Here is a 20,818-nt window from a genome sequence, read left to right as displayed (position 1 = left end):
CCAGCTTAGTTCAACGTGTCCGCACGGCCTCGCATACGTGACTTTAAACACAAGTACAGATGAGGCCCAGTGCTAATGTCCGTTTATAATGTCATGATGGTACGAGATAAACGTTGAAGGATGTGGGTAGTTCCTATAAACTTGTTTGTGGTTTTAAGTTCACACTGCCCAACTGACAGAGTGCCCTTTTAGTTAAAACCACATTTTACTTCGCAACTATTCTCTAAAAGCAAATCAGGTTTTTAAAAACACGTTGTGCGGCCCAGATGCGACAGTCAGTGAGAGCTCTTCGGTTACGCGGAGGGCAAAGCGTCGCCGCGGAGACGCTGGAGAATCCTGCTGATGCGCGCCGCTATCAGCAGAATCACGTCAATCAATTGCTGCAACGTCAGCCATTTCCAGCTGAGAGTGAAGGTGCAGTCCGCTCTCAGGGGCTCCTGCAGTCTGGAGAATCACGGTTAAAAAGGTTCCAATATAGAGTAAATATTTAAAACCATTTCCCAATCAAAGTGTGTATATAGCTTTTGCTTTCTTGCAGAACCACCGTTGGTGGGGATGACGTTTGAATATTAATTTTAATGTATTTGTAATTGGTTTCATATTTTTGATTGCCATCTAATTCAAAAGTTGTGAAAAAACACCAGAATCTAATTCAAGAAAGAAATGTTTCGCAACTTCAACAGTTTTGAAAAGATTAAATGTCTTGAACAGAATCAGAAAAAGAACCTAAAAAATAAAAAAAAACCATGGGAGGACACAGCACGCTGTAGGCCAATAAAAAAACATTTATTTAGAAAAGCAATAATCAAATTCAACATTCAATTGTAAAAGTCCAAGTAACTGCTTCCATTCTGCATTGATCAAAGCTTGCAGAAGAGGCCCAGTCAGCGACCCCTCCCCTCATAAAACACGCGGCCCTCATTGGCTGCCGCTCCACAATGCGATTCCGCTATTATTTTTGGTGGTTTGTTTGGGGCTGAATACTGCGCGATAATAGACACCGACCTGTTTCACAGTCATGTCAACGGCATGGAGTTTTAAAAAACAAATGTAAAGGCAGAGCTCTGCTAATCGGCACCCCGAGGGCGTCCCGATCAGTGCCGGATTAGAACTAGCCAGGCTTTACATATGGTCAGATCGGGGGGAAAAAAGAAAAAATTCTAAAGGAGGCGCATGTGTCGCAACCTGCATCTCGTTCCGCCGCCCACTCAGACCTCCATGGTGGCTTCCCTTATCGGCTTCTGGCTCAAGAAGTTCACAGTGTCCCCGCCGTCCTGGCTCGGCGTGGACAGGTACTCCAGCTCGTAGCCTCCGCTGCTGTTGGCCGGGCGCACTTCACTCGACGGCTTCTTGTGCTCCAGGATCTGCTGCAGCTGCTGGGCGGCGTACTCGGGCCTGGCGGTGAGGGGTCCCGCGGGGACCTCTATGCCCAGGATGTCGGTGACCATGTAGGGGCGCAGCCAGCCCACCAGGGGGGTGCTGCCGGGGGTGTAGTGGGTCTGCCGGTGGTAGAAGAGCAGGCCGTCCACCTGCGGCGAGGGGAGGGCAGAAGTTAGGGCCGACGGCGGCACAATGAGCGGCGATCAAAGCGTCTGTCGGTGTGCAGCCTGAAAAAAGGTGAACTATCTGACTCGTAACACAGGTTGCGATGAGCGGGCGAAGTGTCTTACGCTGAAGCCGTACTCTGCAGCCAGCGCGTTCTGAATCAGCTCCGCCGTGCAGTCCGTGCTCTGCAGGCTCACAAACCGGAACTGTTGGAGCAAACAAAGCCAGAGCGCCACGCTGTTAGTTCTTCTTCTTGTCAAGTGGGAGACGCTGCATTCCCGAGTGTTTACTCTTTAAAGCCTGATTTAGCTCCTGCTTGGCTGTACCACTCACAACGTGCAGATTAAGGGGGGGGGGGGGACTCAAAGTACACTCTGTAATCATCCAGATCTGTGTGCAATAATCACTTTAGCGCCCAATTAGTTCCCGCAGTGGACGGTTGCCTTTAATGTTTCCTTTGTGACAAGCCTCAGGTTCGGCAAGGAATAAAGCACAGGAAACACAACATGCAGAAACCCAAGATTGAATCAACGTGTTCCAGCATCCAGAGGAAGAGGAAGGACGAGATGGGGCCTCTATTCCCGTCACTCACAGGGTTTCGCTTGGCGATTTCCGATAGGCCGTCCGTCTCCTGGACTTTGGACTGGAGCCAGAAGAAGCGGAACTCGGTCTGTTGATGAGAGGCAAACACTGTAAACCGAGCCAATTAGATGGGCAACGTGGCAAAAACAGAAAAGGCTGGGGGGGGGGGGGGGCACATCTGGGGGCCAGCCTGTGCTGCATGAGCAACTAGCTGCAGCATGAGTCTTACCGGGCAGTCGTAGACCGGGTGGCCTCTCCAGCACATGACGTCCAGGATGTAGTACGTTCTGTCCACCTCGCTGTAAATGCAGTCCAGGATGGTGTAGTCTGCACAGGGAACAACAGACTAATCTCAGCTCTTATTGAAGACTTATACTGCCTCATAGTATTAAAAATGACCTCATTTATTTGGTTGTCCAAATCACTTTTAGGTTTGGAATGATGTGTTGGAACAAGATTTTCCCAAAAGAAAACGTTTTTTGACGTAAAACCGCTTCATTAAAATCTTGATTTTAGTCAAATGAAGACAGTCCACGTGTTTCATTTATACACAATGATTGATTGATTGATACACAGACACACACAATTTCCTATCTCCTCCTCTTCTGTATGTGTTAACGGCACATACAGCGGGCCCACCCACCTTTCCCCATGGCGGAGTTGTGTCGGTTCCCACCGGGCAGCAGGGAGGGGAAGCGGTTCACACAGTAGCCGCTTTTAGTGTAGGCAGCAGTGGAGCCCTTTGGGAAAGAAACCCCAAAACAAATCAATAAACAGCATTGATGAGGACATCATGCATCAGGACTATAGCATCATGCCTGTGGATATTTGGTGCATTCAAAACCAAATATCCACAGGCTATAAAAGAAGATTAACATTTAACGCCACCACGGAAGAAACTGGAAAATAGTTCTGTAATGTTCATTCTCAAAACGTTATTAAGAGGTTCACTTAGTTTATGTCCACTTAATTTCCCATAATCCACTGCCTTATTAAATAAAGCTTTAGAAATGGCACAAAAAGCAACATTTTTTATTGTAACATTAATATAATATTGTAATAATAAATCATGTTCATTCCTTTTTTCTTCAGGGGTCTTTTCAGCAGACTACCAACATATTAACACTCCTTTTTTTGATGATCTTGTTTTCTGCTCTTGTATTGCGGTCTAATGGCGTGTTGGATGGTGAGACACGGTGTCGTCATTACAAAATGTGTGGGACAACTTGTGCCTTTGGTACTTCTTGTTTTAGATGTTCTCAACACTTCTAAAAAGGTGTCGAGCCTAAACCCCTTTTCATCACATTCATTACATGTCATTCAGCTGACGCTTTTATCCAAAGCGACTTACAATAAGTTCATTCTTCCTACATTCTTGAAGTCCTGTGAACTTTAAGCCTAAGACGAAAATATACGGCATCATAAACCACGGATAGAAATCCAGCTAAACTCAGAATTCTGCTAGTTTAAATCATGGAAGCAATAATGATACTTTAGGAAGTGGTCCTTTGAGAGCAAATCTTTAATGATGTCACTTCAGACTTACTGCTAACTTTGTTACCAGCTCGGGAGAATTACTCCGAACTGTTCGCCCACATCATGGGGAACCAACCGCCACGTCCCTCCCCGACTACCAGGAAAACCGTGTTATATGTACAAGCAATGAATGTGCAACCCTCGTCTCCAAGTATTGATTCACAATACAGAGCACACAGTGGAAAAGATCCTGAGGACTGTTGTGTGACACAACTTATAAAGTAATTACTGTGCCAAATAAACTGTACATCTTGTTATAATTCAAATAAAATACAAGCTTTATAATGTAATGGGTTTCTGACGACCACAACGTTTGCAACTAGGAAAAGTTGTGTTTTTTTAATGTCACTAAACCGAGGAAAGGTGGAAGCTCTTAAATGAGCCTGAATCAGTTGACCCGGAAAGCAACACGCGGGACGTTGGCTTGTAGCATTCGGCCTCCGGAAGCCTAAACCGCACGCTCGTGCACGCACACACATGCACACACACACACGCACAGCAGCGAACTGAACCGGCTACTCATCGACCTGCTGTCACTTCCCCATCACGACTGTGAGCCAAGCGGCTCTCTCAAGACAATCTTTTGATAGACGAAATCCACCACGATGAATCATAATCTGCGATAAAATCCTGTATTGCCCCATTTGTACAATAAAATTCTAAAAAAAAACCTAAGAAAATTAAATAACACAATAAATTCAGTGCATAATGTAACAAAAAATGGAAGTGTGGTCTCCTTTTCATCTTAAAGCAGAGGCACACGATTAACAGAAAGACATTGTGGGAAGCTACAGAAGGGCAGTGACATTTTCTTACCTTGGAGGCAACAATAAGAGATCTTTTCCCCACGGGACAGACCACCATCATCCAATCAGTGTCCAGTTCTGACGGCACATCCACCAGCCACTCTGACAGCATGATCTGATGGGGAGGACAAACTTTGTTGACAGCAAAGCGACATCTCATCTGCATCAACAGTGAAATTCAAAGAGTCCAACAACGAGAAAGTCACATCTGTAATGTAATGCAACATCTGCTCAATAAACCTTTTTCACAATAAACGGAAATGCGTAATCAGTGTGGAAGTGGACTTCCTGTCAAGCGTCAACATATCAGGAGAAAATGGGAGACTTTGCTCACAGATTTACCTACAATTACATTTGCTGATGTTGCAAGAAACTCAAGGTCACAAAAAAGAACAAAATGAATTAAAAGGCGTTGCATAATCGTGGTCCAGTTTTAAAGTTTTCTTTGCCAAGTTGTGTGAAAGTTCTACAGGCTGCAGGAACTTGTACGCCCTCTGCTGGCCCGGATGAAGAGTGGAACAAAAGTGTGACATCAAACCCTGACCTGGTTCGCATAATGCTTCGGCAGCTTCCTCTTTTCAATCTCCATCCCCTCGTCCTCCGTGTGGTCGTCCTGCTCCCGTTCCCCGTCCTCCTTCTTCTCCATGTCCTCCTCTCCATCGCTGTCTGCCCCCGTCCAATCCCCATCAGCCAGACGCCGCGCATGGTTGACGTAGTTTAACCTTTTACTGATGATGATGAAAACACATTTTTTTTTTTTTACCATTTACCAAATTTAAAACAAAACATTGAAATAAACATGCATTCCAATTGCAGCCACAACGCACGCAAGGGGACCATGAAAATCCTAAGAACACCAGCACTGTCCACACTGAGAGATAACAATTAAAAATCAAATAACGCCGAACTGTAACGAGATCCACCTTTTCTGCAGGTCGAGGAAGCGGCGCCGACGCTCGCTCTGCTCCAGCACGCTGTACTTGCTCTTGTACTGGGCCAGCCGAGGGTGGGGGGCGGCCGTGCTGTTGGGCTCCTTCGACACAGCGAAGCTGGCCGAGAGGGCTTTGGTCAGGTCATCCATGGGGACTCTGTCCAGGGGGGGTGGGGGGGGAAGGTAGTGGATGAATTAAATGCCATAAAGCTGGATTGTCCCCCGGGAGGGCAGTTCTGGACCCTCCGTTGGGATGAGAGTTGAAAGAAAGTTAGAATAATAACACACTTCATAATATAAAGCGTAATACAAGTGGGCAGGGACTAACTATACTGCATTTTAGTGTTATTCTGCTGCAACGGTGAAACCGTCATTTACTGCAACCACGTTCCAGTATTGTGGCACTTAATCGCACTTTGTTTTCTTAGCCTCCTTTTAATTCCACATTGACTACAAACACAATATTATTGTTATTCACTGGTGTTAGAAAGATCATTCTGCCACACTATGGTATTTTATCAATGATCCCATATGTACACATTATATCTAACGGTAATCACAGATTGATCCGAGTCCACGTTGATGTCTTGTTTATCGTTTGACCATGGATGAATAAGCCAATTGATTATCAAAATACACTAGGCTTTGGTATGACACCATCATTATCACATTGCGACATTAACATTTAACTTGTGTAAACATAACTAGACACCAGAATAGGTATAATTCCGACATATAGTAGCCTCGACAAGTGGCTCCTAAATGGAGTTCATGCTCCATTAAAGATTAGGAGAAAGTTACGTTAACTTTCAACGATACACAAGTTACGTACTGCCACAACGTTAGCTGGTGCTACAACACAACGTGACGTATCCGTTTTGGGGAGCGTTTTGTCCGCATAAGATAACCCTACCATTCGCACATGTAACGTTACCAATATTACATCCAAGCGGAGTTTTAAAAAAGCCCCGGCACTGCTGAAGCTAACCAGTTAGCTAAGCTAGCCGAGCTAGTCATCTTAGCAGCTAGCACTGTGCTAAACATGCTAGCATGCCGTTAACTGGATCCAGTCGTTAGCAACACCCGTTCTGGAGCGTTGCATTTGCTGCTTTACATGCATACCGGCTTCACGTATTGTACCTAAAAGTACAAACTATTTGACAGCGAGGTTAGTCAGACATTGGCAACGATAAGGTCATTAGCTAAATAAGATACCTTGGACATTCAGGGAGGCGGCTGCTGTGACGTCACGCTCTCATCTTTCCCACCAACGGCGAGTTTTAGTTGGTCGACTAAATACTGAAAACTAACCCGGAGTTTTACAGAGCAAACTTTTAACACTTCATAGATTTATGAAACTGTCATAGAAATACTCCGAATCCCTACTGTAGGAAAAGTAACGATACTTCAGGGTCAACTCACGTAAAAAAAAACCGTATTTAGAAAAACTTTGCGCCAACCGCACAAGTCAAATTCCTTCTATGTCTGACATATTTTGGTAATAAATGTTTCCTGATTCGTGATCCTGACTTTAATGAAAAGTACCAAAGCATTCGAATATACTTTAGAGTACCAATAATAAAAGTACTCCGCTTTGTACTACATCCCAATTCATTATTTGTTTTATATTTTGTACGAATGATCTAAATCTGCAAAGTTACTCACCACCGCACACATGCAGTGGAGTAAAATGTCATACTGAAATGTAGTAGTTACGTTGCAATTCACGGAAGTATTTAGATATTTGAATAAAATCCGTACGTGCATAATACTAGCAGCCAAAATGTGCTCCTCTCCATCACCTGAAGCCCGATTTTGTAAGCTGTGCTGAGGGCTGTGCACCGTCCCTCCTGCTGGGGGCGACATCGAGCCAGTTTCTCCCCCACAAAGAACGTAAAGACGCCGAGGGGAAGAAAAAAAAAAAAAGAAAAGAAAGGGAAAGACGCACAACTTGCCTCCGATTGTCCGAGCCCAACGTCACGGAAAGAGCTACTTTAAACCCAAAGACACAGTGATGACCGGCGATCTGCGTTGATTCCAATGTAGAAGGACATTCTCCCGCACTGTTGTTTTTTTTGAGGGAGGTGAGGAGGGGGGGGGGGGGGCGGCAGAGGAGTAAATTCAAAGTATCGACTGAAGATGCGCAGGAACCTGTTTACGAGGAAAACGCTGCAAGTTTCATTCCGAAGGAGTGCGGAGCAGGCTCACAATGCACCTCAACCCCCTCCCCCCCCCCCCCGCCTTCACACTCCCACACTTCCCTCCACGCCGGACCTGCTGCTCCTGAAGATCTCCCCCATCGGGGATCACTTCTGACCCGCGGTGAGAAGTGTCCGACCGACACCCCCACGAGGCTGCAGTCCTGCTTCTGAGGATTAAAAACAACGACGGGGCTGTTCCTTTGTTTTTGTTTTTTTGGAGGATTCCTTTGGTGAAACCAGTTTTTTTGTGTTTGTTTGTGTGTGTGTGTGTGTGCTTGAACCTGTTGTGTTTGTGATGTGAAAGGAGGAAGAGAGTATTTCTGTGTCTGAAGGAAGTTAATGCGCTATGGAGCATTGGTAGCTTCACCTTATTGTTGGGGCAGCAGCACAATAGACTGATAGCCTCAATGGGCTGAGGATGCAAGTAAGGAGAACACAAGGTCTATTTTGTACTTTTTTGGGGGGGTTGGGAATAGGAGGAATAGCTTTACGTAAACTACCGTTCACTCTGCTGTTGCACACCTGACGCAACACTTGCCATGTCATTTGAGATGAGTTTAAATATTACAGTGAGCTAGTGTCGGATGTTTTTGCGACACGGCACGCGAGCGAGTGGCATCAGCAGGAACTAGGCGCTATGTGCAAGTGGATTTTCGCTGTGCTTTAGGTCCCACTGGAGTATCAAGATGTCAGTGAAAGCCAAAGCCATCTACACTTTTCTGAGCGAAAACAAAGAGGAGATCAGCATCCGGGAGGAGGAGGAGCTGGTCATCTACGACCAGAACTCGGTGGACGGCTGGTTTCGGGGGGAGAACAGCCGCGGGGAGAGGGGTCTCTTCCCCGCGTCCTACGTGGAGATCATTCGCACGCGCTCAAACTCCAACGTGACCGACTGCTCCATAAGCCCGGCGGGGTCGCTGGGCAACGACTCCTCCTATTTCCCCTCCACGCCGAACACCTCGCTGCACTCGCAGCAGAGCTACAACCACGACGACGACGACGACGACGACGACTGGGACGACTGGGACGACAGGTCGACGGTGGTGGACGACGGGGACCGCCCCGGGGCCAACGGGCACGACCACCGGAGCCCCCCGTCCAACAACCCCAATGTGCACTACCGGGCCAAACCGCACATGGAGAGACAGGACAGCATCTCCAGCGCCAGGAAGGGCAGCATGGTGGGCAGGAACCTGAACCGGTTCTCCAGCTTCGTCCGCTCGGGGGTGGAAGCCTTTGTGCTGGGCGACGTGCCCATGATGGCGAAGATCGCCGAGTCGTACACCATCGAGATGGGCCCCTTCGGGCCCCTGTGGAAGGAGAGCCCGCAGCCGTTCTCCTGCTCCGTGGAGGACCCCACGAAACAGACAAAGTTCAAGGGCATCAAGACGTACATCTCGTACCGGGTGACGCCGAGCCACACGGCGCACCCCGTCTACAGGCGCTACAAACACTTCGACTGGCTGTACAACCGCCTGCTGCACAAGTTCACTGTGATCTCCGTGCCTCACCTGCCCGAGAAGCAGGCCACGGGGCGCTTCGAGGAGGACTTCATCGAAAAGCGCAAGAGGCGGCTGGTGCTGTGGATGAACCACATGACCAGCCACCCGGTCCTCTCCCAGTACGAGGGCTTCGAGCACTTTCTCATGTGCGGCGACGACAAGCAGTGGAAACTCGGCAAGAGGCGGGCGGAGAAGGACGAGATGGTGGGAGCCCATTTCATGTTGACCCTGCAGATCCCCACCGAGCACCAGGACCTTCAGGACGTCGAGGAGCGCATCGACACCTTCAAGTCCTTCGCCAAGAAAATGGACGACAGCGTGATGCAGCTCACGCACGTCGCCTCGGAGCTGGTGCGGAAGCACCTGGGCGGGTTCAGGAAGGAGTTCCAGCGGCTGGGAAACTCGTTCCAGTCCGTCAGCCAGGCGTTCATGCTGGACCCCCCCCAAAGCTCGGAGGCCCTCAACAAAGCCATCTCCCACACGGGCCGCACCTACGAGAACATCGGAGAGATGTTCGCAGAGCAACCTAAGTACGACCTCTTCCTCATGCTGGACAAGTTGTCGCTCTACCAAGGCCTGCTCGCCAACTTCCCCGACATCATTCATCTACAGAAAGGTAAAGATCCACCCGTGGTTTCAATCTGTCCCCATGGGTGCAAACTGTAAATGTCACCATGCCAGAAGATGCTTTAACGAAAGGTTCACATCCTTGTGCCCTCTGATTCACTTTTGATCTGAATGGCCAAAGACGGCTTCCTATTTCAAAGTCATCGAACCACATAGTGTGCTCTTCGTGTCACAGAAATGAGATTCATCAGAGGGGCCATATTAGTTTATTATTAGTTAGTTACTACCTCGTAATATCATTAAATTCAGGCAAGCTGCAGATTGTGTCAGACTATCGGCCGGCAGGATCTGAGGTCACCACACACACACACACACACCCCACAGCGCTTTGTCGCTCTGTAACATTACCCCCGACAGCTGTGATCTGACACCTTATGGATAAGTGATATTTTATCCAATTCCAAACTCTGAGGCGGAGGCGCAGCATGGAGCGCTGCACGGAGTAATTGTGGTTATTCAGTAACCATTTTCCTGCAACTGTAACCAACATTCCGATTTGACTACGCTTGAGAAGGTCTCATTTCCATAAACGTCACGGCTGAAACATGAATTGTCCTCGGCCTGTTTTCCGTGAGAGCCCTGTTAGATTTTGCTCCGAGAGAAACGGGCATTAAGAAAATATTCTCTCAAACTGCATCCGCTGTAAGAAGGAAAGGGCTGCTGCTAAATGTGATCATGTGATCACGGCCCCCTTCCCAACAGCCGGCAATTGTTATCGCAGAGGTCATCTGCGATACAGTTGCATTTAGTCACAGAAACATGAAAAGCATCTGAATGATATTAAAGAGCAAAGTCCACCCAAATCACAAAATACAATTTTGTTTTTATCAAACTGATGTCAGATAGAGGACATGCCAAAGTTTTGAGATATCTGGCAATGAAATATAAGCGTTTGATGCTTGGAGCTACGAGGGAAGTTATATTCCTGCCCATTATATATATATATATATATATATATATATATATATATATATATATATATTTAAAGTGTTGACTTGGCTATGCACCAACAGAGAAAATATATTCTGTATATCCGTAATTTGGGCTTTTCAAAACAGGGATGAGAGATGAGACAAAAGACTGAACCCGACACAGCTGTGGCAACATCTCAGGACTCGCAGAGCCGAGGTCAACCTCCTCCTCTCCCCCACCTCGCGGCCTCCTTCGCCCGCCCGACTCGGCCCGTCCGCTGAGTTCTGGGGGAGCTTTTTTTTATTTTTTTAATTCTTTGACCGTGATCTCGGTGAACATGTGAACTGCAGGAATGTTAACCGTCCCCGAGATGTGCTGCAGGGCAGGAATCTGGCCTCGATAAAAACGGACGTAGGGAGGAGAAGGCTTTGTCAGAAAGAAAAAAAAAAAGTGAGGGTGTGCCGCTCGCATGTCTATCTATCTATCTATCTATCTATCTATCTATCTATCTATCTTTTCTATCAGTCCTGTTTTGGCCTCGACCCAAACTGACTCAAATGGTCCTTTTTGGGTGTTGCTCAATCTACAATCGGCCCCGGGTTTCAGCAGTGACGCAACGTAAACCCGTTCTGTCACAGAGGCTCTGCTGCACTTTGAGCCTCTCCCAAAACCATCCCCAAGCACCTTGATCTCATTTCAATACCCCTCGCAATGTGGACTCACAGGGTTGATCGCTTTGCCACTGTTATAGAATAAAAGGGCCCGTGGGGTTTTGGCGTGAGAGGATAACGGGTTATTTAGCTTCGGTAATCCTGGACATGCACTCTTGTTATTGTACTTTATCATAAACTTAGCTGCTCTGGTGTCGAGCTTGTCTTGGATATTAAATGCGTGGCCACTAAGGAGGCGTTTGGCAGCAGCGCTGAGGTGAAACGGCACATTTTGCGAAAAAACCATCTCACGAAGCTTTGACTAAACACGAATAAGTTCACAATGGTGTGAAACCGACGCGCCCCACTCGCCGGGCATCAGCTGATCGGATCAGGTGATCGTCTGCACGCGCGTGACGCAGTCTGAGGAGGCCGAGGGAGAACAATTGAGGTGCGGATTGTTGTGAAATATCACACAAACAAGATGATTCAATTGAACTGGTGGTTTTGGGAGTCTGGAATAATTTAGATTTAAAACCGCGAGGTCATAAATGAAGGAAGTCATAACAATGTGCTGCGATAATGTGCAGGGTTTAAATAAAATTAAATAAAATGCAGCAGACCGCCAGAGAAGCGGGACCCGTCCTCCTTTGATCCACACCAGAGTCGCAGCGTTACTCATTTCGACATTGAGCAGCACACCAGCCGGACTTCAAATGTCCTCCGTGGGACAAACATCACAACATCACGTGCAGGGAAGCAAAAGACGGACCCTTTGATCCGCAGCAGAAGGGGGGAGGGGGGGGGGGGGGGGTTGTTCTTCTTATCGGGCCTGCGTGCACAAAACAACGTCTTTGTCATGTCAGCGGCGTGCGGTGGCCCGTGTGCGATGACGATAGAGACCAAAGGTGTTGTCGCCCCCCGGTTTGCTTCCTCGTGAATGTGAAAAGGAGGCCGGGCCCTCGTCTTTCCACACAAACCGCCCCCCCCCCCCCCCCCGCCCCACCCTGCGTTCCTGTCTGGGCTGGCTTGCTGACTCACGCCCGGCCGAGATCGCAGATGTCTCCCAACAACCGGCGCCGCAGCGGATTGCTGGAGGTACAGACTAGACTACAGATAGGTCTGTAGCCGTCAGCAGCCCTCGCTACTGATGCAGCCTCCTCGTTCGTTTCCATGGGAACAGCCGCCGAGCTGGGTTCGCTTGTGCTCCACATACAGATGTCGTAACTAAATGACAAATATACAGTGGGTGTGGTTTTTCAGTTTTTCCAGAGCCGTTGCTGTGCCTTTTACCTGGATCTCTCTGTCGGGCCCCAACAAAGCCTTGTGGGTGTGGACGTTTGTGGCCTTGTGAAAGGCAGGCAACCCACCCCCCCGGGGGTGTGCTCCTCTTGCCCAATGCATGCTGGGATATGCCACGGTCCCTGTGGAGCCTGGAGATTGACTCATTGCGTTGTTTTTGAATCGATGGAAAAAACAATTCATCCGAGGCATCTGCCTTTGCTCATGTTTTGATCAACACTTTCTTGGCATCAGCTCACAGATGAATAGCCTCTCCGGCTGCGTCCATCCGAAGGCTAAAGCAAACCAGAACGGAAACGTCATCTCCTTTTGTCACCTCAGGAGGGAGTATTTACCCATCTGTGTGTCTGGCAATGTAGCCGCAGTCATGGCAACGCCGACAAGATGCTGGATGAGGACGTCGTTAGCGAGTTGCGCGTCATGAAGGCTTTAAAAACTTTTAGGCTAAGTGTAATTTAAGCAATCTTAAGTAATCTAATCAAAGTAATTCGGTATCAGAAGCGGCCAAACGTCAAATGTCATCACAGGCACACACACCACGTCTCTGGAATTTGAGCTGCCTCTGTGAAGTCATTGCGACACGTTGACGGGAGACAAGCAGGGTCGAACAATCACGAGGAAATCATCAATTTGTTCCCAAACAAAAAGAGCCCAATCTGTCTCGGCTCAAATCCATGTCAGAAAGCTTTTGGGGTTACCCAAAACAACAGTGACAATTGTAATGTACAGACAACCTTTTGATTGTACTGGATGGAGGATGGCGTAACAGCTAAGACGTATATGTGGACGGATCATCACGCCAGCCGTGTGAAAATAAAGTTTGCGATAGTTTGAACATCTATTTAGTTGAGCTTTGGGAAGCTTAATGTCTTATTTCTTTGAGTGTAAAAGTCCAAAAAGTAGCACAAAGTAGTATGGAGCGAGCAGAGGAAATTGCCCCAGATTAAGCATCTCTGGTAACTCCCTGCAGGCTGGAGAGGGTGGTTCTGTTTTGCACATTCCTCCCGCCTTAAGTAATACAAAAAAAAAAAAAAGAGAGAGAATTGGAACTATTTCTTTCACGTTCAAGACAAATGGAAAGAGCCTCTTCTAGCGGGGCCCTTTCTGTCTGTGTGCGCCGTGCACCACTATCTGACTCAGCGGTCGGCCTTTGCGTGTTTGTGTATCGTCGGGGCTCTTGGCGTTAAAACGCTGGCAGATTGTCGCCGTCCCTTTGACCCCGCCGCGCACTCCGCAAGCTGCGTGCTCCTCCTACTACTTCCTTTCTCCTCCGCTCCGCTTTTTTTTCCCCCCTGCTGTCTCCACAGTGCCGACCTTCACGTCGTTAACGTGGTGAACGCGAGCTGCTGTTTTCATTTTTGCTTATTGAGATATCAACTCAGACGTCAGCAGGCCCCGTGAACACACACACACACACACACACACACACACAGTCGTTTCTGTTTACTCGTCCGTCCAACGCGGGCGAGATCCACTAATGTTTCTCAGTCACGATATGTCCTCCCTATGTTTGCAGTCTTGGTAACACCACGCCGATGAGTGACTCCGATTAACTGTCTTGTCAGCATTCGAGAGGCTTCTTGCACCACGACGCGGCTCATTATCTCAGTGCGTGTTTGTGCCGAGGCACATGGAGACCAGGTCCTCGTCTCGCAGGATAAATGGGATGCCTTGTGGTCCGCAGTAAAACTCAGTTGAAGTTTTGTACGCACAGAAACACACGCACACATTGGGAAACAATGAGCAACAGTTGGAGAATGTGTTTAAATGAAGAAAAATACGTTGCAATGACGGAGTCATTTCAGGTCATCCAGAATAAGTCAGTGTTGGATTTGCCAAAGGTTCTAAGGGCTCATTTGTAAAGAATTCACAGCACACACAATCCCCACCGTGAGAACAAGGATGTTTATTAATGACGTTTTATAGCTAATCCGACCAATCAGGTCGTGGTACATGCGGCTCCCCGTTACAGTAAAATCCCTCCAAATCAGTTCATGGTGTCTTGATTGATACGTTTGGTCTGAACTTCTGATTTAAACAAACCCAAGAGGCTAAACTGCCGTTTAATGACGCCCAGAGGAACAGGAAGAATATTTAATCAGCTGTGAGCGGAAACAGGGTCACAGGGTCAGAATGAGTTCAAATGAGATACACTCTGCTAAACACTGCTGTTTGGATACTAGAGAAGGATCTGGAGCTTTGTGGAGAGAAAATACTTAAATACTTAAAACCTCAGCTAATCGGAAGGAAATGTCATCAAGGCTAAGCACAAGCACACAAACGACACACACGGTAAATACATACAGAATATCAAAGGAGGTCAAAGGGTTGCAGGACAGATGGAGACGTGGAGGAGAAGTGCTGCACTTTTATCAATTCATCACCGAGGGGCCGTGGGAACGAGGAATCCAGCAGGAGTTCAGTTCACTGGCCATAATTTACATTGAGTGCTGTCGTTCTTTTACTCTCTGACACGCGCACACACACACACACACACACACACACACACACACACACACACACACACACACACACACACACCGGTGCCTGAAACTAGACATGGTCTCTGCAGGTATTAAAACCTCTTTGAAAGCATTGAACTCAGTGAGAGTTGAAGAGTATTGAATATTCTTTATCCCCCTCCCTCCTCCTTGTCTCCTCCCTTTGCTCCTCTCTGCCTCCTCTGGATCTACCCAGCAGCCCCGTGAAGCTGTCACATGGGAAACAGTTTGATTCTCTCTTTGGCCACGGCCGTAGAACAAGAGGTGGCCCGGTCTGGTCGGGCCAGATAAACAAACCCGGCGACCACTGTCAACTTGGTAAAAAGAGGCAGAAGGCCTTGATCAGGATGGGGTGGGGGGGGTGGGGGTTGTTTTTCTTTCTGTGGCTTTTATTTTGGGCTTTATTAGTGTCGTTTTGCGTCATGTTGGAGAGCAGATTTCGCTGCGAGGAAGGGCGCAGGAAGCTTTCTTTGGGATGAGATCTTGCATTAGCTGATCCCCCCAAAAAAGCTGGATTCAAACCCTTCCCCCATCATGCACATCCACACACACACACACACACACACACACCACTCTGAGCGCCTTTCCTTTATGTGCCACGGTCATGCTATCGGGTGATGCACATTCTCCTCTCATGTGGAAAACAGAATACATGAATGTAGGTCACTGCCGCAGACTATAGTGCACGCGCCTGCTTTTTGGAAACACACTCAAAGTGCTGTTCATGCTTTCCCAGACCTCTGCCAGGAATTCCATCTGAAATCCGGGGCGGCGCGAACTTCAAAAAATACAGTTAATGGGTAAAACCTGCGGCAGATACACGAAAAGCCGTCTTGCACAAGTCCTGCTCTGCTCTCAGGCGGCCTCCGCGACCTGCTGGGAAAGGCAGTGTGAGGACACACTGTGTCCCGCCTTGTTCTTTTCCTTGGAAAGTGACGTCGCGGTCAGTCCGGGGCTGAGCGTGGTCCGAACCCGTCAACAACATGCTAAAACCAGAAGGTGTGGCATGAGACTGAAACCAAAAGCAATTGTTTGTGTGCAGGGTTAAAGAGGTATTGGTTTGACATCGCTACACACAAAGTATCCACTTTACTAAACGTCATGTGTGGATTATTCATAGTTTTTTTTTTAACAATCCAACTTTCTCTCCTTAACCCAGGCGCCTTTGCCAAGGTGAAGGAGAGCCAGCGGATGAGCGACGAAGGGAAGATGGACCAGGACGAGGCCGACGGCATCAGGAAACGCTGCCGGACGGTCGGCTTCGCCCTGCAGGCCGAGATGAGCCACTTCCACCGGCAGAGAGAGGTGGACTTCAAAGACATGATGCAGGCCTACCTCACGGAGCAGATCGCCTTCTACCAGCGCGTCGTCCAGCAGCTGGAGCGCACACTTCGCATGTACGACTGTCTGTGAAGGCACACGACTGCTGTCCGGTTCTAGATGCCAAAAAAAAACACACACACACACACACACACACCGACGAGAAGGGAAGGCCCGAGCCTTTGATTCTTTCATAGAGGCGCTACGTGTTTGTTTGATGGAGAAGACCTGGAGATGAATGAGCAACAGTTGGTGGAAAGAGGTACAAAAAGAACAAGAACAAGTCTTACTTTGAAGGATTCAAAGGGACCTACTACCTTTCTTTTTTTTTATCCCTGAACTACTCATCACGTGGACAATGTCACAGCAAATGGTTTATATTACATAATTTAAGGTGTTTCATAGCGAGTCGGCGGTTGATTGTTGTACGGTGTAATACCACGAAACGGGTCGTGTTCTGAAATTGTGTCCCACCCCCCCTCCCCCTCCTCCCCCCTTACAATGATCTGGTGAACAATCTACTCACTGATTTATCTCCTTGTACCTTGAAAAGATCCTATCTCTGGCCAGACAAGTACACTGCATACTTGGAATTTCACCGTCATGTTGTTGAGTGCCCTGATTGGCTGTTTGAAACTGGTGTTGTATTCTAAGCACACATTTCTGTCTTCATTTTGCACCATGTAGAAGACAAAAATCCACTTTGTCGTCTTGCTATTTTAACACATTAAGTGCCTTTTAAGGATCTGATGGAATATTTGTAAATGGGCCGTTTGTCCGTATAATGGAGTCTTATTGAGGGGAATTATTACATTTAAGTTGTCTTTAGAAACAAGTTTGCACGTGTTTGTTATACACTAGTGTGTGTGTGTGTGTGTGTGTGTGTGTGTGTGTGCAGGAAGGGGGGTGGGGCGGGTGATTATGAGTGGGTGAGCGAGTGAAATGAGTACTACTGCTCTGATCAATCCCCTTATTCACAGTGGAAAACAATATACACTATTTTATGTTGCAGCAGGTTGAATTAAACAACCGTCATGAAAATGAAAGGGTTTGTCATAAAGCTGAATTGCATTGAGTGGTTTCGTGAAGCAGAACATCAACCTTGAGTTTTGGGATTGATGGGTGAAGAAGCAGCATGATGAGATTTTCATGTCAAGTATTTTAAAACAACATCTAATGCACAAATAAAACCACATGATATCATCACAATCATGTGCTCTGTAGCCCTCTAATAACTAAAATACTCTTTGTTTTCTTGGGTTTCATAAGAATTGTCTGTTCGTTACTTTCAAAGCTGCAGCTAGCGGCTGGTTAGCTTAGCTTAGCATGAAGACAAGTGGGGAGCAGCTAGATGAGCTAATACTCATTTAAAATGCAAATTGTAAAAACTCCAATTTGGGTTTTATTGCTGGTTTAACACCCAAGATTCAAAAAAAATAATTAGTTTTTGATGTTTGGTGTTAGTTAGCCGTGAACAGACTTTATGCTAAGCTATGCTAGCATGCTGCTGGCCAGAGCCAAGACAGAAAGCAAAAGGGCATAGTTTCCAAAAACGTTGAAATATTCCTTTATTAATAATACCTGAACGCTCTCCTTCCGAGGATCTGCGTCTTCTGCGTCTCACTCTCCACTGCTTTAAGGAGATGTTTACAACCAAACCAGTAACATTACTCATCCGGTTTAACAAGAAAAGAACTAAACTCATGGCAACTTGCGGTTTGACGAGAACGTCTCTCAGACCTATTTACGTGGAGTCTGCGTTTGCAATTGTAAGAAAGTGCCTTCGAGAAGTGCTTCCCCTGGAACACTGGTCGACGATTTGGACTCAGATGATTTGTGAGAGTCGAAATGAGAAGTAAGAGCCTCGGTGAGGGTTCGCTTTCAACTTTAGAATAGCGTTCTCATTAAACAGATTTGAGCCTTAGTTACCGTTACTGTTCAGTTCCCACATGCAGCCTTTAGCTCTTTGTGGTGTAGTTTGTGTTTAAAATTGAAAAACTTTTTTTTGCTCTTTATACATCAGCGATTTTTTTTTTTACTTTCCTGTCAGCATTGGCACTTCTCCGAGACCAAAGAAGTCAGACGTTTTCATCTGGGCTCCCTTTGAAAAAGAAAACAACAACTCTTGTTAGGGTGAATGGAAATGAAATGTGCTCTCTGGTTTTGCAATTCAATCTGTGCCCCCCCCTCTCCCTCAAGGGAAAATGAGAAGTGCGCATTTGGAGAAAGGAAAAAAAAAAATAAATAAACATTCCACAGCGAACCCGTAAAGGACACCAAATGAGAAGACAGATTCTGGGCCAATGAAGGTGCAAAAGAAGAAGAAGAAGAAAAAACCATTCGAAAAGGTGCTCAACTGAAGGCCAGGTATTTCACTCAGGTGATCGCTGGCGTGCACGTGTGACCAGAGGGGGGGGGGGGGACTCCAGCCGTCAGTTTCAGTCTCTGCTTCCCGTCAGTCAAACGTCACTCGAGGGGGGGGTTGATCCCTTGCTGTCTTTCTCTTCTTTTCTTTTCGGATTTATTGTTGATTACGTTCCCTTTTAACTTCTCTGTTACACATACACAGCAATCTTATTTACCGGAGGAACTGGGAGGCCGCAGCATTCTTCCACTTTGTCCAATTAGCCCTGGCTTTTCGTACTGTTGTCATGTTCTCTCAGTTTTTTTTTGCCCCCCCCCCCACAACCCCCTCCCACATACTTGGTACACAAGGACATTTGTGTGCGAGATGTGATGACACACACAAACAGTTTGTCCTGCACATAAACAAAACACGAGCTGCTATCCACACAACAACAGAGAGTCCTTCACCTCAAATTCAGAGCCGGGCCCGTCGGGTCCGGGTCAACCGCCTGCACCGCCTCCGAGCTTTTCTCACTGCACTTGTAGCCGTGGAAACGGCCCGTCTTGACAGTCGGTTCAGACTGAAATATCTCAACAGCCTTTCGGAGGCCTTTCATACGCTGGCGTTTCCCTCGGTTACCGAGGTTCGGGTCGCCCTGACTTTTCAGTCTCTCTCTTCAGAGGTTTCATGTTGGATCTATTTTCTCTCCGATATAGATCCCTAATGTTTTTTTGGAAAGGCAACTCTTTGGCCGATATGTACTGAACTAGGCAGCCGGAACCATCTGAGATGATCCCCAGCAATAAAGGTTTGGGGTAAATAAATAAATGAAGTCCCCCCGACTGGGTTATGCCTCGGAGGCCAAACTTTAATCTGGTCCAATATGTTAAAGACTTTCCCCCTTTAATCTGTTCCAGATGTTTCAGGAGCAAACCCCTTTCATTTGGACGGCTCAAAGTCAACAGCTCTGTTGGCGCGGCTCGAAATAACATCGAGCCGCCGCTTCCGTTTCAAGCCTAAAAAACACGTGTTTGGTTCCGATAGGTATTCACAGTGTGCACATAAAGGACGCTGCGTTACAGTTGCACAAAGAAAGACAAAAAGAAAACCCAGATGTTTCCCTCTGAACGTCATGCCTGGGTGTGATGGTAATGCTTCTGGCTCGGGCGGGTTCTGGTAATGCTGAACTAAACCCGGCGCGGCGACGTCACCTTTAACCAGGAGGCGTCATCAGGCTCACTTACAAAAAAAACCCCAGAGACTGACTGGCAGTTGAGCTTCGGGCCCATAAATCCCCCGGGACTGAATGCGGCGGTGGCAGCAGATTTGAGCTGCGCTTTCGTACTTCACAAAGTCGGCCTTGCGCACACTCGTGCGCTGCGTTCACCGCAGAGAGAAACGAAAACGCCCCGATGGTCGTAAAGTGACACCTCGGGGAAGAAAAAAAAAGAGCCCTTTCAACGGTGCACTTCTCCGCTTCGTCTGAGCGAGGAAGTGGTGGGAGACGAAAACCGGGTCAACTTCGCCTTCTTTTTGCTGCCTTGCTGCCGGGGCACATGGTAAAAGTGTTATGGCCCAAAGAGCCAGCAGATGTTCATAAACGAATGGGGAAAAAAGACACAAGAGTGAAGAGACGGAGCAGTTTCATGTCTGGGGGGGGGGGGGGGGGGGTCCTCAACGGAGCATCAGCCTAAGAGGCACAGAAGCCACTTTGGTTCAACTGCAGACATGAATCACGCTTTCATCTGTGAGGAAGCTTCTCCGAGGGACCTGGTTTGTATTCGAAGCTGTAAAAAGGATTTTTGACCTCAAGGGTCCCCACTGCTGCTTTTGTCGACGTACCATTTGTCATTAATATCACTTTCATGGATCACCAGACAGGATTGTCGCCCCCCCTCCGGATGGCCTTGACCTCAGCGCTGAAGGGGATTACAGTGTCTTCCTCTTCCTCCTCCTCCTCCTCCTCCTCCAGCATGCAGACGAAAAACAAAGGCGACAGATGGTCGAATCCACGCACGCGGGGGCTTCGGTGACCTCTCCTCGTGGGGCCGACGTC

General features: G+C 47.7%; 2 protein-coding genes across 5 annotated transcripts; one reads left to right on the top strand and one right to left on the bottom strand.

The window, feature by feature from the left end:
• Window positions 1-785: 785 nt before the first annotated feature.
• On the bottom strand, window positions 786-7,483 carry snupn (snurportin 1). Of its 4 annotated transcripts, none has more exons than XM_037451359.2 (9): window positions 7,356-7,483; window positions 5,393-5,557; window positions 5,014-5,197; window positions 4,480-4,584; window positions 2,771-2,867; window positions 2,357-2,454; window positions 2,138-2,215; window positions 1,671-1,751; window positions 786-1,529 (listed from the first exon to the last, which is right to left on the bottom strand). In XM_037451359.2, exons 2-9 carry the CDS (start codon window positions 5,548-5,550, stop codon window positions 1,209-1,211), a joined length of 1,122 nt encoding a protein of 373 aa, XP_037307256.1. In that variant the 5' UTR covers window positions 5,551-5,557; window positions 7,356-7,483; the 3' UTR covers window positions 786-1,208. The 4 variants fall into 4 exon arrangements, with proteins under 4 accessions (XP_037307256.1, XP_037307255.1, XP_062418890.1 ...); XM_037451358.2 differs by lacking the exon at window positions 7,356-7,483 and adding an exon at window positions 6,616-6,708; XM_062562906.1 differs by lacking the exon at window positions 7,356-7,483 and adding an exon at window positions 6,233-6,514.
• A 206-nt stretch (window positions 7,484-7,689) lies between these two features.
• snx33 (sorting nexin 33) lies at window positions 7,690-17,664 on the top strand. The gene is made up of 2 exons (XM_037451357.2): window positions 7,690-9,719; window positions 16,255-17,664. Exons 1-2 carry the CDS (start codon window positions 8,288-8,290, stop codon window positions 16,506-16,508), a joined length of 1,686 nt encoding a protein of 561 aa, XP_037307254.2. The 5' UTR covers window positions 7,690-8,287; the 3' UTR covers window positions 16,509-17,664.
• The last annotated feature ends 3,154 nt before the right edge of the window (window positions 17,665-20,818 follow it).

This window comes from Pungitius pungitius, chromosome 6, assembly GCF_949316345.1.
Source record: "Pungitius pungitius chromosome 6, fPunPun2.1, whole genome shotgun sequence".
In the NCBI taxonomy this organism is placed as follows: Eukaryota; Metazoa; Chordata; class Actinopteri; order Perciformes; family Gasterosteidae; genus Pungitius; species Pungitius pungitius.
The sequence above is the reverse complement of the archived record's forward strand: the minus strand, read 5'-3'. Positions and strand labels throughout refer to the sequence as shown.

What these genes read in the sequence shown, in the direction of transcription:
- snupn (XM_037451359.2), bottom strand. Translation starts at nt 5,550, where the DNA reads ATGGATGACCTGACCAAAGCCCTCTCGGCCAGCTTCGCTGTGTCGAAG. An exon ending in CGAAGCATTATGCGAACCAG is followed by an intron (nt 4,585 to 5,013) that starts GTCAGGGTTTGA and finishes CCTCCCCATCAG; the next exon opens with ATCATGCTGTCAGAGTGGCT. An exon ending in CTGCAGAGTACGGCTTCAGC is followed by an intron (nt 1,530 to 1,670) that starts GTAAGACACTTC and finishes CCCTCGCCGCAG; the next exon opens with GTGGACGGCCTGCTCTTCTA.
- snx33 (XM_037451357.2), top strand. Translation starts at nt 8,288, where the DNA reads ATGTCAGTGAAAGCCAAAGCCATCTACACTTTTCTGAGCGAAAACAAA. An exon ending in CATCATTCATCTACAGAAAG is followed by an intron (nt 9,720 to 16,254) that starts GTAAAGATCCAC and finishes TCCTTAACCCAG; the next exon opens with GCGCCTTTGCCAAGGTGAAG.